The sequence below is a fragment of the Lactuca serriola genome, chromosome 6 (assembly GCF_051521515.1).
Source record: "Lactuca serriola cultivar US96UC23 chromosome 6, Lser_US96UC23_V15, whole genome shotgun sequence".
NCBI lineage: Eukaryota > Viridiplantae > Streptophyta > Magnoliopsida > Asterales > Asteraceae > Lactuca > Lactuca serriola.
Genome location: NC_136413.1, coordinates 177,296,665 through 177,313,544, shown reverse-complemented (window position 1 = coordinate 177,313,544; position 16,880 = coordinate 177,296,665). Strand labels below are relative to the sequence as shown.

The 16,880-nt window shown below is 36.6% G+C and overlaps 1 protein-coding gene across 1 annotated transcript; it reads right to left on the bottom strand.

Annotated features, from left to right (window-relative positions):
- Window positions 1–861: 861 nt before the first annotated feature.
- On the bottom strand, window positions 862–2,833 carry LOC145057444 (putative cytochrome c oxidase subunit 6b-like). The gene is made up of 5 exons (XM_079005290.1): window positions 2,661–2,833; window positions 1,849–2,121; window positions 1,694–1,776; window positions 1,470–1,551; window positions 862–1,165 (listed from the first exon to the last, which is right to left on the bottom strand). The coding sequence occupies exons 1-5, from the start codon at window positions 2,694–2,696 to the stop codon at window positions 1,112–1,114; spliced, it is 528 nt and encodes a 175-aa protein (XP_078861416.1). The 5' UTR covers window positions 2,697–2,833; the 3' UTR covers window positions 862–1,111.
- Between the last annotated feature and the right edge of the window lie 14,047 nt (window positions 2,834–16,880).

The following is a 16,880-nucleotide window of genomic DNA, read 5'->3' as shown; positions in this document are numbered from 1 at the left end:
GATTGGTTTCATCTAACCTTGGTCCTTAAGACCGAAGGGAGTGGTGCCACAGAAACCGCACTCCCTCCTATGTCACGTAGACGCCAACTCATAATTGTTCTCATTTTAACACAATGAAACCACATGGTGGGAGTGGGAATATGGTAAAGAGAGAAAAGAAAAAAAGAAAAGAAGGTGATTGGTTGAAAGATGAGAGATAGAGAGCAAATAAAAGAGGAAAGAGAGTGAAAGTGCAGCAAATTTCTACCGCACTGCGGCCTAAACTGGATCCAAACCACAGCCAGGGGACGGTGTTCCCCTGTTTATGTGGCAAAAAGTGCGGTAAAGATCGCACCACTCCCACAGCCTAATTTAAATCACCGTTGCACCGTTTGTCCCACACCCAAACTTTAGTTACCTCAACTAGTTAACCCTTCTCACACATGAAGGTAAATTTGGCAATTCCGTCTTATCTCTCTTCCCTACCAAATTCTTCTTTCTTTTTTTAACTTGATCTTCTTCCTCCATGCTTCCAAATTCTTCTTTCTTTTTTTAACTTGATCTTCTTCCTCCATGCTTCGACAAACACACATTAATTGGACGAACCATTGAAGGCTTCCTTTTATAAAAGGTTTCTCAATCTCTCAGAAATGTTTCAACTCATGTTTCCTTCAGCTCACAAAGACAAATGATGTTGATACTAGGATGAGTTTGGCACAAAACATGATTTTGCAACAAAACCATTTCATAATGAACTCACAAGAATATAAAACTTTAACAACCAAAAGCTTTAGAGTTTAGATAATGAAAATCAATTGTTACACAAATCTTTGTGTGATTGATTCATGCAAAAGAGTCAAGAGTATGAGCATATCATTCATGTTTTGATCATAAAAAGCAACAACAAATCGATTAAAATCTTTATTAAGCAGTTTTTATATCATGTTTTGATCATTAGTCGATCCTCTTCGATGATGATATTAGAATTACAAAAAAAAAGATGGGGGGAGTCTTTCTCTTAAGTCTTGAACATGTTCATAGACTCCAACCCAATTTAAAAAAAAAACATGGAACCAAAGACAAAGCCATTATTAAGTTCCATTTCTCATTGTAATGAATGACTTTAGAGGTTTTAGAGAGGACCCGGGAAGGTCCCATTCTCCCTTTGCTCATTCCATCTGTCTACCTGCATACACCAAGTACAACACCAAGTTTTAAATTTCGACTAAAAAACTGTCTGATAGTTGCTGATTGAGCCAGACCCACCCTCGTCCTCTTATCAGACCCAGTAAGAGACATTTCCAAAGCTAAAGTATCAAATCAAAGACAGAGGCTTCTAACTGTAGTATCAAACAGTCTGTCTGAATCTGAATCTGACCGAGTCAGACCAGCCTCTTACTTTACCAAACCCAAAAATAAACCCCATGTGGTTTATTTTGGTGAATAAAATTAATATAAAATTTATAAGTTAAAAATGTTGAAGCATATACCCATTCGCCAGGGCAAAGTGAGCGATAATACTTTGCAAACTTATCACATTCAGACGCGTCTTCTCCTTTCGCAGCCACACACCTTATACATCATAAATCAAAAATAAAAAATCATAATATATATATATATATATATATATATATATATATATATATATATATATATATATATAACAAAAAATAATCAAAACCAATTCAAACTTCAATTGAAAGAATAGACTGACCTGTGGTACTCAACATATCGGGTAAAGCAATGCCTGCTTTGATTTGTAGTTGGAAAACGATAATCTCCAGGTGCTGTCTCCAGCTTTTAAAAAAAAAAGAAAAAAAAAATGAAATTATTTGTTTAAAGAAATAGTATAAAATCAATGAAACTTACCTTAATCTCTGGGGTTTCGTTTTGGGTGTCTCCTTCATCAACAGTTTCAGTGGTTTCTTCAGTTGGAGTGGGGTCGGTGACATCCTCGTCAGCAACTGGAGGGGGCCCACTCACGTTTTCTTCTTCAGAATCAGAACTCTGGCTGCTGATATCTTCAGATGTAGGGGCATTTCCGTCAACTGTAGACTCAACAGGGGCAGCAACTACAGCACTCTTCTCCTCAGGTTCACTCTCCACCTTCAGCTTCTCTTCTATATCCTTGAGCAGATAATCCTGCAACAAAAACCATTCGGATTTTATCTCATGATATCAACGAACTTAGCTGCCGATATGGAAATACATCATCATCATATCACAATCGTAATGCTTTACTTAATTCTATATAATCCAAATCTGACAAAAGGGAAACAGACTTCGCAGATAATCCGTACATCCTTCCTCAATCGGTGTCCTCAGAAAGTTGCAGAGATAAAAGAAGTGGAGGTTCAATTGATGTTAAATCGATACCTAAAACCGATAAATGCAGTAGTGAAAGTTGATAATTTTCTCAAAAGAAGATGAAATCTGATGTTATATTACATTCGGACACGACTAGTTCTTACTTTCAAATTAGGTCTCCGACATGTCAAAGCAAATTCAACAAAAAAACAAACTTCGATCCCAACTGGAATCGATTCATACAATATCGTAACTTTTACGCAAAATACAAAACCATCAAGAAAACCTAAAAACACACATCAGATCAAGAAGTGGAAACGAAACATATGCTAGCTAAATTCTACAGAAAAAGGAGAATCTTATTGAGTGTATACCTCAGACAGAGAGTTGGCCTTATCGGATTCCGCCATGGATCGATGCGGCTGTAGAAGCTTCGGACAGGAGAGGCAAAGAGATTTGGGGTTTTAGGTTTTCAGATAAGCAGACGCTGGATGCTTCAATTGTTCATATGCAGTAGATCCAAGAGTCAAAATCGACGAAGTCAAAGAGGACGAATATTTTTTCCTTTTTTTTTTTCTTCCTTCTTTTATGCAAATCCCAATTCTATTATCTTTTACAGTATTGGGCCTAATTTTACTTATATTGTTTTGGGTCAAATCGTCATAGCAGTTATGGGCTAAAAAGCGTAACCCAATGTAACCAAAAAAAAATTATAAATAAAACTTATAACAAATTTTACTTAAATAAAAAAGGTTTCTATTTTATTTATTTGAATACTAGTTTATAATAGTTTATAATATGTTAGAACCACGGTTATAAAATTAATTAAATTTTCATATAAAAAATCAAAATTATTAATCAATTATTTTAAATAAATTATTATTTAAGAGATATTTGTTTAATTATATAAAATTATAATCGTTGATTTAAATAAATACGTGAAGTTTACCACCTTATAATTTGTATTAATTTTATTTTATTTGTTAATCTAATATTATTAATTTAATAAAATTAAAGTAAACAAATTTAAATTTTGAAATTAAAACTTAATGTAATTAGTGTAAAAAAAATTTAAATTTGAAATGGATAGTTAATATGTTGACAAGTGGCATTATATGAGACATATAATATTAATGAAGAGTTCTAATATAGTGACATATATTCATTTACTAGGCGAATTCCCGCGCGTTGCGCAGAAACACCTATATAGTTGGAAGTCTTTACAATTTTTTTTAAATATAACAATAACGTTGTTGTTAAATTTGATATAATAATTTTTATACTAAATTGATAAAATATATTGATTATTTTCATTTATATGATAATATATATATCTATTATAACTTCATAATCTTAATCGTTTGAATGACTTCTACCTGCGAGTTACACATGAATAACATTAAATATAATATATGATTTAATTTTATTTATAGTTTTTGTTATTGTTAATTAGTTTTTTAAAATTTATTTGCTTAATGTTTTAATTTCTATCATTATAATTATTTAAAACATCAAAGATTATTGTTTTGATTTTAAAGGTAACAATATAATCATTTACATAGAGTTATTTTTAACTATTGTTATTATAAATTATTTTAAGCTACTTATTTGAAAACTTTTAATGATTATAAAAATATATGTAGGAAATATTTTAGTTAATTGAGATTACAATTTAGTTTTTTGCATTTATCACTACAATTTATCACTCTTAACTATTAACAAAATATTCTTTAGTTTTTTAAGTGAGATAAAAATTTATATTTAAGTTGACATTGCAATGTTATATTTAAGTCAACAATTTAAGTGTTTTGTCCAAACTGTTCAAAAGTTGTAGCTTTAAACTGATAATAGTTTACATATAACAACATATTAAATCTAAAAAATTAAGTATAACATGTTAAAAGTTAAAGACATAACTTTATAAGTAGAAGTAAATATATTATTTTAAAATTGAAATTTTGTTTATATATGATTACACTTTACAATTGATATTTATTTAACCTTATTAACCAATTTATAATCATTATTACAAAGATACTACAATTTATCAATTTTAACTATTTATAAAATATTCTTTGGGTTGTTTAAGTTAAACTAAAAGTTATATTTAAGTTAACCCTATAATGTTATATTTAAATTAATAATTTAAGTATTTTATACAAATTGTTCCAAAATTGTATCTTTAAAATGATAATGGTTTACATCCAACAATATATTAAAACTAATAAATTAAGTATAATATGTTAAAAGTTAAAAAATATAACTTTATAAGTAGAAGTAAAGATATTATTTTAATATTGAAATTTAGTTTATATATGATTACACTTTAGGCTTGATATTTATTTGACATAATTAACCAAATTATAATTATTATTAGAAAGAAATTGAAAAGTCATGGAAGTTTCAAATGAATGTGGTGAAAGGAAAAATACATGGGAGTTTCAAATGAATATGGTGAAAGGAAAAATGCTTCCTTTATAAGTATATAATGATTAGAATAGGGATAGGGATAAATATCAAAAGTACATAAATACGGAATTTCATTTTCTACGAAAAAAATATAATGTTATTTGTGTTGCTCCAGTTGTAATCTCATTTTTAGAGTCTTCATGGTACTTGTATTAGATATATTCATTGTCTTCAGTTTTTTTAAAGTCATCTTAACTTATTCATTATTTTCAGTGTCATTATCATCATGAAAATCACCATAATAGTATAGGACTTTAATAAACCCTATCATTATTAGTATCATACTCGTATCTGCTTCATATGTCTAAGTAATAATTTCAAATAAGATGTATACATCTATTGAATTGTGGTTTAAGTTTTGTTCTTTGTTATATGATACCCCTAACATTAAAACAAAAGACAAATTCCGAAGCTACTGTAATAATTGATAATATAATGACTACTTGGTCGATTTGTGAATTGTAAGGGCCCTATCACGACGAAAGGTTGAGATTAAGAATCCCCGATAGTGAATTAATTTGATGTCATTTTCTTATGACAAAATGAGAACATGAAATTGTAAAAATGACCAAAAAAAATCGTCTATAACCCTTCAGCCACATTTTTGTAGTTGTAGGTGGCCTCCAAAGTCCAAACTATCGCATTCTTTTATTGAGTAAAATCAATAATATCTTTTTTAAATCGTTTAAAAATTATTTTTATTTGTTGAAAGTTAGAATTTACAAACTAAATGATCACCTTTTTTCTCTATCGGCGATGCTAGTTTTTGACATACGACAAGATTTTTCGATGGGGTGTATTTTGAGAGTGCAGTCGTCTAAATTTGATATGGTGATTAGTGTGCGACGGTTTGATATGAGTTATGGTATTGTAACAAATCGAGAATGAGAGTGGCATATAGGTAATGGGAAGAAGAATGGAGTGACATCAAGGAGGTGGGGTAAGATGAAATGATAATGGTGTTAACCATAATATCAATGAAGTGGAAAATTTATCAATCATGTCTAACATAACATATTTCCTTAAGGATCTGGACGAGGAAAACCTATGGAACGTATGTGAAAATTATGGGAAGGTTGTGGATGTATGCATCGCTCGGAAGCTTCTGAAAGTAGGAAAATACTTGCATGCGTGAGGTTCCTGAAGGTGAAGGCACTGAAGAAGACCATATGGCCTTTGGCATAATGGTATCAAGAGTTGAGAGATATGTCTCCTAAACCAAAGGTTAGGGTTCAAGTCTCACTTAGGATAAAAGATGTAGATTTAAAAGTAGATTAGTGGGAACGTGTGTAAGTTGTTCTAAAAAAGTATTAAAGAGGGATTTATCATCAATTTGATCGGGAAACTTCCATAATGTTGCTTTTATTACAAAGTTTCATCATAATAACAATCATCCCTCAAAGAATCATGTGTTGTGAACAGTAACAATGGGAGGAATGGGAAGGCTATTAACGATACAAACTGCAACATTGTGTGTAATATGCAAGTGTCCTTACAGGAGGTCCAGTTGAATCTACAACGCAAAAAGAAGGCAAGAACAAAGTGGCTTTAGTTGTAATGGATGCTTTGAAAGTCATTGATATGCTTAGGGTGATACATCGATCTTGGTTCTTTGAACGATGTAACATACTCATCTTAGTCGGACTCGACATGATATGACCAATAGGGTCGGAATAACAATCATCTTCTTAGTCATTACCGAAACAATGGTAACAACATACACTAACAAAACGGAATCAATTATTAGCTTCTTGGTAACCTTGTGACTTTCCCTGATCCAAGTGCGAGTCATGTGCTTCTGGCAATATAGGCCTCTACTACCTTTCACACCTACTCATACTCGTCCCAAGTATTGTCTCGCAATTCTCCAAGTCATTATCACAAAAACAATTTTAACATATACAAATTTGTCCAATCAATCATATAATTTTCCCTAGACTCTACTAGGACTTCTTCCATGTGTATCTTTAATCATCAATTCTGCTTCAACTCGGTTGGTGATGGAAATGTCAGACGATGGGATAACTTCATGGATTATACCAAAAATCTTTCTTTCTACTAATCGAAAGTTTACTTCTCCAGTACTAGATGTATTATTCATTAGATGCATTCTAAAGGCAAGATATCACTCTTACAATATCTTCCGATAAGTACTATTCAGTATCGTAAGCCTTCTCATTTCCTCCATTTACTCAATTCACTACAAGTCTTCACCATGATGTTCTGCACACCAAAACAGTCGTTTGGTGTATCGAGACGATAATATAGACAGAGTAAGGTTTAGACGCGCATTCCTCCTTATTTTTTCGAAAAATTACATGTCAGTTCTAATATCGTAATTAAACGTTTAGAATCTGAACACATAAAATTTCCAGATCCGCTCGACTACAGACCATAGGTCCGATTAAACAATAGCATAATAAAGCATCGCAAATCATTTAGCACATAAAAGCAATTTAGACATCTTCCCTAAATGAGCTAGTGTTCGTATCTATTCAGGTGTACTTCCTAACATATATTAGACACGCTCCTCACGATCATCGCTTAGCATTCTAAGTTTAAGTATAGAAATAAATCATTATTCCTAGTTCGGTTAAACTAATGCCCTGATACCAACTGTGACATCCCCATTTTCACGGCCAGAAAAGACCGATTTTGTTTATACTTTTTAAAAATCATAGTACCTCTTTTAATAAAAATGTTGCGGAATTTGTTCCCAGAAAAACATGATACATACGTTATCAAATCATTTCCGAAGAAATGTATTTTTATCTATTTTAAAACATTTGGGATGTCATCGTCAATACAGAAACATAAACATAAATAGAACTTACATTCATTTACACTAGTGATCTACATCTCTTTTAAATCTCTCAGTGTAAAGTAGCTTCATATCGACACTTGTGATGCAAATAAGCTTGAGTGAGTCATGTTGGGAAACCTGGTGAGTACATAGGGTTTTCAACCCACAATAATATAATTATTATGTTAAACATCAAACAATCAACCCAATTACCCATCCCCATTATCTTCTTTACTCTTAAGTATCTACCCTAAGATTCAACTATTCCTCGTTCATTCATTCCTAAGGAGTATCCTAAGGAATCGGCACTAAGTGTGCATAGTCGCCATGGTTTATCTCGTTTATTGACAGTATCGTTTTCAAGAGTCCACTCGCAATACCTGTCAATGGGTTTTTAGAGTACACCGAGTGAACACATCATTAACAACACCTACAGGTTGCGAGACTGCTAGTGTTCTACTAGACTGTCTTGAATAGTCCGTGGTTGTCATCCATACTCTGCTAGATGACGGGGCCATCGCTTGGGTCATTGTTTGGCTTATCGTGTGGCTCATCGTTTTGGCTCATCGTTTTGGCTCATCGCTTAGGTCATCACTTCGCACCATATTTTATCACTCATATATCATCGCTCATCATTCATCTTATCTTTCATCGCTCATCATTTATCTCATCTTTCATCGCTCATCATTTATCTCACCTTTAATCAACCCATGTTTTACCCAACACATTTTGTAGATATAAAACACATATACAGTTTAGATCATTTAAAACGTGTATAAAACTTTTCATCCAGCATAGACAGCAAGTATTCAGACACTATACACACATAGCATGTAATTTATATAAAATACTCCATATCTATGTGTAAGATTAAAGTAACTATATACTCACCTGCAAAGGTGGTGATTAAGTACTCGGGCAGCACTTCGTTTACTTTAAAACAAATTTTCATTGACAAAACCTAGTATCATTTCCACTAGAGTTTATTCTAATGTTCAACGAGACTAATTAATAGTGTAGCTATTATTACTACTATATAAGCGTTAAACCATACTCTTCACTCACTATGTACAGACAGGGGTCAGACATGAAACACCAGAAGGCATGATCATTTTGGCATATAGCACTTCTGAAATCCAACAACCCAGGCGACCCTTCAAACCGGATTCCCCGTACCGCGAGTGGTTAAAAAGATATTATAACAACACTTATATAACCCATAATAATAGCACAAATAATTATTATAAGGTCCTAATAATGTTACTATATTTAAATAAAAGCTATATTAAAAATTAGGTAGACATATCTTACCCACGAGGGGTTTGGCTAGAAGCCGAGCTCTGCAGGGGAAAAACTTTTGAGCCGAAAGCTCTTCTTCTCGGAGCTGTCGAGCGCTCCGGGGCTTTCTTCTATCGCTATGGGAGTTTTTGGGAGGTTTAGAGAGAGTGTAGAGAGAATAAAGAATGGAAAAGGTGTGAAGAAAATGAGGGTCGGAGAGGCTCTATTTATAGGGTGAAATATGGTTGAACTTGGTGCCATATGCCACCATCTGGTGGCAAGGCTTGGGGAAAAAGCAATGGCCAAGTTTGTGTCACGTCACCCATTTTCGCACAACACACTTCCGACTTCTAAAATCTATAACTTTCGCATACGAGCTCCATTTTTTATGTTATTTATATCCATGTGTAGGTAAAAATAAGTTCTACAACTTTCCTTTTGACTCCGTCGGCTAATTCTCGACCGATCTTAAATTTAACAATAGAATGTGACTACACTGTTAAATGTTCGTGTAAAATTCATAACTTCTACATACAGACTCCGTTTTCGTCTGTATTTTTGTCGTTGAGTTCCTATTAATGAGATCTTCAATTCTCATTTAGGTCGTGTTGGCCAAAAACCACTTGATCTAGAATTCGAGTTTCGGGCCGTGCATTGCTACGCCAACTCTTAGAAAAATCATAACTTCCTCATACGAAGTCAGATTTTTGGCGTTCTTTTTATGCACGCTCTCGGTTTAACATATACTACAACTTTTTTTTAGATCACTAAGGCCGAAAAGTCCTCTATCGTAAATTCACTATTTACGCCGCGTGGTGTCATGTCGGTTTTGTCGCGAAACTTCGACGAGCCATAACTTCTTCGTTATAACTCGGATTTCGATATTCTTTATATGTAAGGAACCCTTGTGACATATTCTACAACTTGGTTAAGATTACTCCTTCTAAATAATCTTCCTTCAAAAACTCATTTTTGATGCTCATTGTCTCTAAATTGACTAGCCCGGATCTACGGGCGTTACATAAGTCCTCTATTTATAGGGTCGACTTTGGCATGCGCGCGACGCAAATATCTATGCGTATTGTGCATAAGCTTCGTGGTTCCATTCAAAACTTGTCACATGTCACTTTCCTGATGGTCCACGTCTCTCGTCTCTTGAAGAATCTGGGTGTCAGACATGCACGTCGTGTCTGGCGTGCATTACGCTTGCACGATTAATATTTTCTAAAAATTCATATCTTTCTTATACGAATCTTTATTCTGACATCATTTATATATTTGTGTAGCTATTTATGAGCACTATAACTTTATTTACGATTGTTTTGGCTAATTCCAACTTCCATTTTTAACCAGTATTTTATGTTTTTCAAAAAATCATATCTTCTTCGTACGTATTCCGTTTTGGCCTTTTTTGCCTCTAAATTATTATCTCGAGGAGTTATATGACTTACCTATGGTGCACATACAACCCTAATGCTTTGGATCTAAGTTTTCTCTAGTTATACATGCAATTTTCATTATCCAAAGCATGAAGCCAAACTAGCATACAACATTGATATTTAAAACATAAAAACAAGTTAGATGTGTAGCACCTGGTTCCTGGTATGTAAGATTTATCTGAGTATTTTGTATTATTGGCCTTGGACTCGGCGAGTTGGAGGCCTGACTCGCCGAGTAGAGACGAGACTTGGGACGTGGTTAAGTTGGCGACTCGGCGAGTCCGCGCTGTCTGATGAAACCATAATTTCCAAGGGTTTGCACCCTATTTAAACGACCATTTTCGCCCCAACTCCGCCCCCCTTCACCCTCAGAAGCTCTCCATACATTCTAGCCCTTGTTTTTGTGAGTTTGAGGCTTTTTAGTGTGTTTCCTTGAAGATTTCGGGAAGGAAGAGGAGTAGATCAAGAGGAAGGGAAGGAAGCCAAGCATCTTCGTGTTCTCTCAGTAATTTCTTGGAGGTATAACTCGTTTTCCCTCTGTTTCTATGCTTATTACTCCATTAAAGTCCTTCTTGAACCATGTCCCAAGCTTGGTTGTGCATTATTGGTTGATTCAAGTTGTTAGCCTTTAGATCTAGACCCTATTCAGTCCCTGGAGCTTGGATCTACTGCCTTTATGGAGTCATATTGCACACAAGCCCTAGATCTACCCCTTTTGGTGCACTTTGAGCCTTAGAACCTTTATTGGTGATGATCTACACGTAAAGTTGGAAACTTTACGTGTAAACCAGGCCCTAGGAGCCCATATCTATGAATGGCATGGATTGGATTCGAGCAAAATCGCGTATTTGGCTTTTGCATGAAGCAGACTCGGCGAGTCGTCCATCTGACTCGGCGAGTCTGGTCGCGAGTCTCCGAGTTTGTCCCCTTTTCGTTGTGTCGAGTTGAGTAGTGAGTCCTGGGTGGACTCGGTGAGTTGGTAGCCGAACTCACCCATGAAGGAACTCGGCGAGTCAACGCCCTAACTCGGCGAGTTCAAAGCAATCTTCTTAGATCAAGAACAGACTCGGCGAGTTGTTCATACAACTCGGCGAGTCACAGCATGAATTGTTTATCGGATGAAGATGAACTCGGCGAGTTGTTCATACAACTCGGCGAGTAGGATGAAGGACTTGGATATCAGTTTAGAAGGAGAACTCATCGAGTCAACGCCCAACTCGACGAATAGAGACGAGTTGCAGGACAATTGATTGGATAAGGACTCCGCGAGTTGGGAAGCCAACTCGGCGAGTCGGGTCAACTGAAAGATGACTCTGGCTTTGACTTTTAACTTTATCAAGGGTAAAATGGTCAATTTACCCGAGGGTCAGTTAGCGGTGTTTGATTGAGTGTTTTGTGGGAATTATAGCCGGAGGATTTCCGGGGCAGCAACAGTAGCAGACAGTCAATTCCCACACAGACTAGCAGCTATTTCGAGGTGAGTTTCCTTCCAGTAGGAACGGGTCTAAGGCACCAAGGCCGACCCGTGTAGATGAGATGTTAGCACCAGAGTGTGGGTCGAGCCCGTATCTCTTGGTTTAGTTAAGTATGATATATGTGACGGTATGATAGAGTTGTCTATACTTGTTGTCTTTGTGATACTTGTATATTATGAGCTAGCGGTTGAGTGTGGGCAAGGCCCGTATCTCTCCGAGAGTGGAGTGTGGGCTAGGCCCGTATCTCCCAGATAGTAGAGTGTGGACGAGGCCCGTATCTCCCGGCTAGCGAAGTGTGGGCAGGGCCCGTATCTTCACGAGTGTGGGCGAGGGCCGTATCTCCCGGCTAGCAAAGTGTGGGCAGGGCCCGTATCTTCACGAGTGTAGGCGAGGCCCGTAACTCCTAGCTGAATGTTGTATGTTATATGCTTGCATGGTATGAGGTATTATGGGGGAACTCACTAAGCTTTGTGCTTACAGTTTACAGTTTTGGTTTCAGGTACTTCTTCATCGAAGGGAAAGGAGCTGGCGTGGTAGTAGCACATCATGCACACACACTGGTTTCCGCATTTACGAGATTTCTCTGGGATTTATACTCTGATATTTCGCTGGTTGTATGATTTGGCTTTTAGACATGGTTTACGTTGTTATTGATGGGTTTTAGCCATAAGAATTTTCCTATGTGCGCATGCAAAACCCTAATGCTTGGATCTAGGCTTTCTAATAAACATGCTTTGAATCCAAGACTTCTAATGACTAATTAGGTTAAATAACAACATTGAAACAGATCTAGAATCATACCTTTGAGTTCCTTGTTGATCTTGAGGTCTTGGAGCTACTAGAGTCACAAATGTCACTCCTCTAATGGCTTACAAACATCAATAGCAAGGAAGAAGATGATTTAGGAGAGAGGAGAGGGGAGGAAATCGGCCAGGGTTCTCTTACTTTAGGAGAGGTGCCGATTTCCTTATGTCATGGGGTCTATTTATACTTGTAGACTCCTTAAGGGTTACAACCTAAACCCTAATTGGATAATCTTCTCTTAAGGCTATCCAAATCCTTTCCATAGATAAGCCTTGGACGATTTTGAAGCTATCCTAGCTTCTAGAATCCGTCCCTAGCATATCCATAAGGATTTACAGTCTAAAGCTTAACTATCAAACAATTGACAGTTTATACCCCTTTATTTAATTAATCTCTTTAAGTCACCAAATTAATTCTAATTAATTCTATGACTTATATTAATCAAATAACAAATATATTATTCATTATATTATTCTCATAATATATTAATAATATTTACTCTCTCGTAATAAATCATCCTATCAAGTTACTATGGTGAAGGCAACCCAAAAGGACCATGCACAACCGGGTCGAATACTTGCCTAATATAGTTGCAGCCTTAGACATTATTCCAACAGTTTCCCACTTGGATAAGTCTAGCAACTATATTCACAAGTACAATTCGGTTTGCAATCATAGCTCTCAAAGACGCTGTCAAACTCTGATCTAATCAATCTTGTCCTTTAGATAAGGGAACGTACAGTCCTCTGTTAGATATCATGCTGACAATCCTATGGAATGGTTATTCAAGCATTTAGGTTTCTCGATCTCTGATTTATTTGACATAGAACTTAATCGAACACATCAATTCAGTTCTAACCGGGCCTGACACATAAGTCAAATCAAATCATCGAGCGGCCGAGATATCGCTTTTACCTTCTTAGATAAAAGTTACAGATAAACTTCGACTTATATGCATTTACTTATTCATTAACCAACTATACACAACAATACGTTTTATAACACCGAGTTACTGATGCGTTTTCGTATTATCAATGTACAATCAATTAACAAATAACAAATCATATATATAGGTTTTAAGACTATATGATATTATCGTCTTGCGATCACCTTTTATATCGTATTCCATAAGGTGATTCCAGCAAGCGCGGGTTTGTTCCAATGCTCAAAACTAGTTCATAAGCACTCATGAACGTTGCAGCAATCCTTTGCTATGTCTAACACCATTTAGACATTCTACATACCAATTCATGACAATCTTCATTCATATCTACTCCCAACATATGAACGATTGTGGACCATTTGAACAATTTCTATTATTCTTAATAATCTTAATTATTCTGGAAGTCAAAACATGCAAAATGAAACAATAGCTAAACAATTAACATAAGATAGTAACATTACTCATAAATAAAACTCCTTTATTTAATCATCAAATGTCAATTACATTTATCTATTACACGTTTCTAATACTATCTAATCTATGCTAATATCATCCTTCAGCCCAATACTCCTAGCATGCTGCAAGTGCTTAACCCTACTCAGTCCCTTCGTAAGCGGATCTGTTGGGTTATCTTCTGATGATATCCTCTTTACTATGAGTTGTCCTTCTTCTACACGATGTCTAATGAAGTGATACTTTTTGTCGATATGTCTTGATCTACCATGATCCCTCGGTTCCTTGGTCAAAGCAACCGCGCCTTCGTTATCACAGAAAATTTCCATTGGCTCCTTTATGGCAGGTACAACTCCAAGATCACCGATGAAGTTCTTTAGCCATATTGCCTCCTTCGACGCTTCGCTCGCTGCAATGTAATCTGATTCGCACGTTGAATCAGCTACGGTTTCCTGCTTGGAACTCTTCTATGTCACTGCTCCTCCATTTAGGGTAAAGACCCAGCCCTACTGCGAACGGTAGTTGTCCCCGTCGGTCTGAAAACTGGCGTCACTATACCCTCGCACCTTCAAGTCATCACTCCCTCCGAGGACTAAAACCATTCCTTCATCCTCTGAAGGTACTTAAGGATGTTTTTCACCGCAATCCAATATGCTTTGCCAGGATTCCCTTGATATCTGCTAACCATGCTCAAAGCGAAGGCTACATCAGGGCGAGTACAAGTCATAGCTTACATGATTGAGCCAACTGCGGAAGCGTATGGTACTCGGCTCATTTATGCTATCTCAGCTTCGGTACTCGGACTTTGAGTCTTACTCAATTTGGCATTACTTTGTATCGGTAGTTCTCCCTTCTTTGAGTTTTCCATACTAAAACGTTTTAGTACCTTCTCTAAGTAAGTATTCTGACTAAGTCCAATTAGTCTCTTACTTCTTTCTCTTACTATCCTTATTCCCAAAATGTAAGAAGCCTCTCCGAGGTCCTTCATAGCGAAGCACTTCCCGAGCCAGGACTTAACCTCCTGCAGAGTCAGGATGTCGTTTCCTATGAGTAATATGTCATCGACATATAGAACGAGGAAGCTTACTATACTCCTACTGGCTTTGACATATACACAAGATTCGTCTTCGCTTCGTACAAAACCAAACTCTTTGACTTTCTCATCGAAGCAAAGATTCCATCTGCGAGACGCTTGCTTAAGTCCATAAATAGACTTCTCAAGCTTACACACTCTATTCGGATGCTTCGGATCCACAAACCCTTATGGCTGAGCCATGTAAACATCCTCAGCCAACTTTCCGTTAAGGAAGGCGGTCTTGACATCCATTTGCCAAATTTCATAATCATGAAATGCGGTAATTGCTAGCATCACTCTAATAGATTTAATCTTCGCAACTGGTGAGAAGGTCTCATCATAGTCAACTCCGGGAGTTTGAGTAAAGCCCTTCGCGACCAATCGCGCTTTATATGTGTGTACGTTTCCATCCACGTCGGTCTTCTTCTTGAAGATCCATTTGCACCCAACGGTCTTACGTCCGGGCACGTAATCAACCAAATTCCAAACTTGGTTATCATACATGGATTGGATCTCGCTATCCATTGCCTCTTTCCACTTTGCAGACTCCGGGTCTGCCATGGCTTCCTTATAGCTATTAGGTTCATCATGGTTTACTAGTGTACCATCACTAATATATGTGTCCCCTTCGGTAGTAATATGAAAGCCATAAAACTGGGGATGAACTCTAACTCTATCGGAGCGTCTAAGAGGTAAGGATTCGTCAATCGGTTCAACCGGAGTTTCCTCCTCGGGTTGAATGCCAGCAGCAGAGGTTCCTTCATCTATCGACTCTTGAATCTCTTCGAGTTCGATTTGCCTCCCACTGTCTCCTTGGCTCATGAGTTCTCGCTCTCGGAAAACTCCTCTCCTCGCAACGAAGACAACATTGTCCTTCGGTCTATAGAAGAGATATCCAAAGGATGTCTGCGGGTAGCCGATGAAAATACATCGCTCACTTCGAGGTTCAAGCTTGTCGCGAGTATCTCGTCTTACGAAAGTCTCGCAACCCCAAACCTTGATATGTGCCAACGAGGGAGCTTTCCCTGTCCACATCTCGTGAGGTGTTTTGGCAACCTTCTTAGTTGGGACTCGGTTAAGGATATGGGTGGCAGTCTCTAAGGCATACCCCCAAAAAGAGATAGGTAGTGAAGCACGACTCATCATAGAGCGAACCATATCCAATAAGGTTCGATTACGCCTTTCTGCCACACCCTTTAACTGCGGTGTCCTAGGAGGCGTCAATTGTGAAACTATTCCACACTCCTTGAGATAATCATGGAATTCAAGACTTAGGTACTCTCCTCCTCGATCGGATCGAAGCATCTTGATTTTCCTACCCAATTGATTCTCCACTTCATTCTTGAACTCTTTGAACTTTTCAAAGGTGTCTGACTTTTGCTTGATTAAGTAGATATACCCATATCTACTATAGTCATCGGTAAAAGTCACATAGAAGCGGTTCCCATCCTTCATGGTTGATCTAAACGGTCCACTTACATCGGTATGTATTAGGTCCAATAGACCCTCGCCCCTTTCACATGTACTCGTGAAGGGTGACTTAGTCATCTTTCCAAGCAAACAAGACTCGCATGTGTCATCTTCCCTAAGGTCGAATGACTCCAACACTCCATCCTTTTGGAGTTGGGCTATGCGTTTCTTGTTGACATGTCCAAGACGACAATGCCACAAGGATGCTTTATCCATACTAGTGGAAGAATCAATATTCAAAACATCATTTCCTAAGTTATGAACAATCATAACGGTTTCATATATTCCATTACATGGTATAGCTTCAAAGTAAAAGACACCATTTAGATAAGCCAAAATAGAACCATTCTCATTATTAAAAGAAAATCTAAATCCTTGTCTATAT

What these genes read in the sequence shown, in the direction of transcription:
- LOC145057444 (XM_079005290.1), bottom strand. Translation starts at nt 2,696, where the DNA reads ATGGCGGAATCCGATAAGGCCAACTCTCTGTCTGAG. An exon ending in AGGCCAACTCTCTGTCTGAG is followed by an intron (nt 2,122 to 2,660) that starts GTATACACTCAA and finishes TTTTTGTTGCAG; the next exon opens with GATTATCTGCTCAAGGATAT. An exon ending in CGATATGTTGAGTACCACAG is followed by an intron (nt 1,552 to 1,693) that starts GTCAGTCTATTC and finishes ATGATGTATAAG; the next exon opens with GTGTGTGGCTGCGAAAGGAG.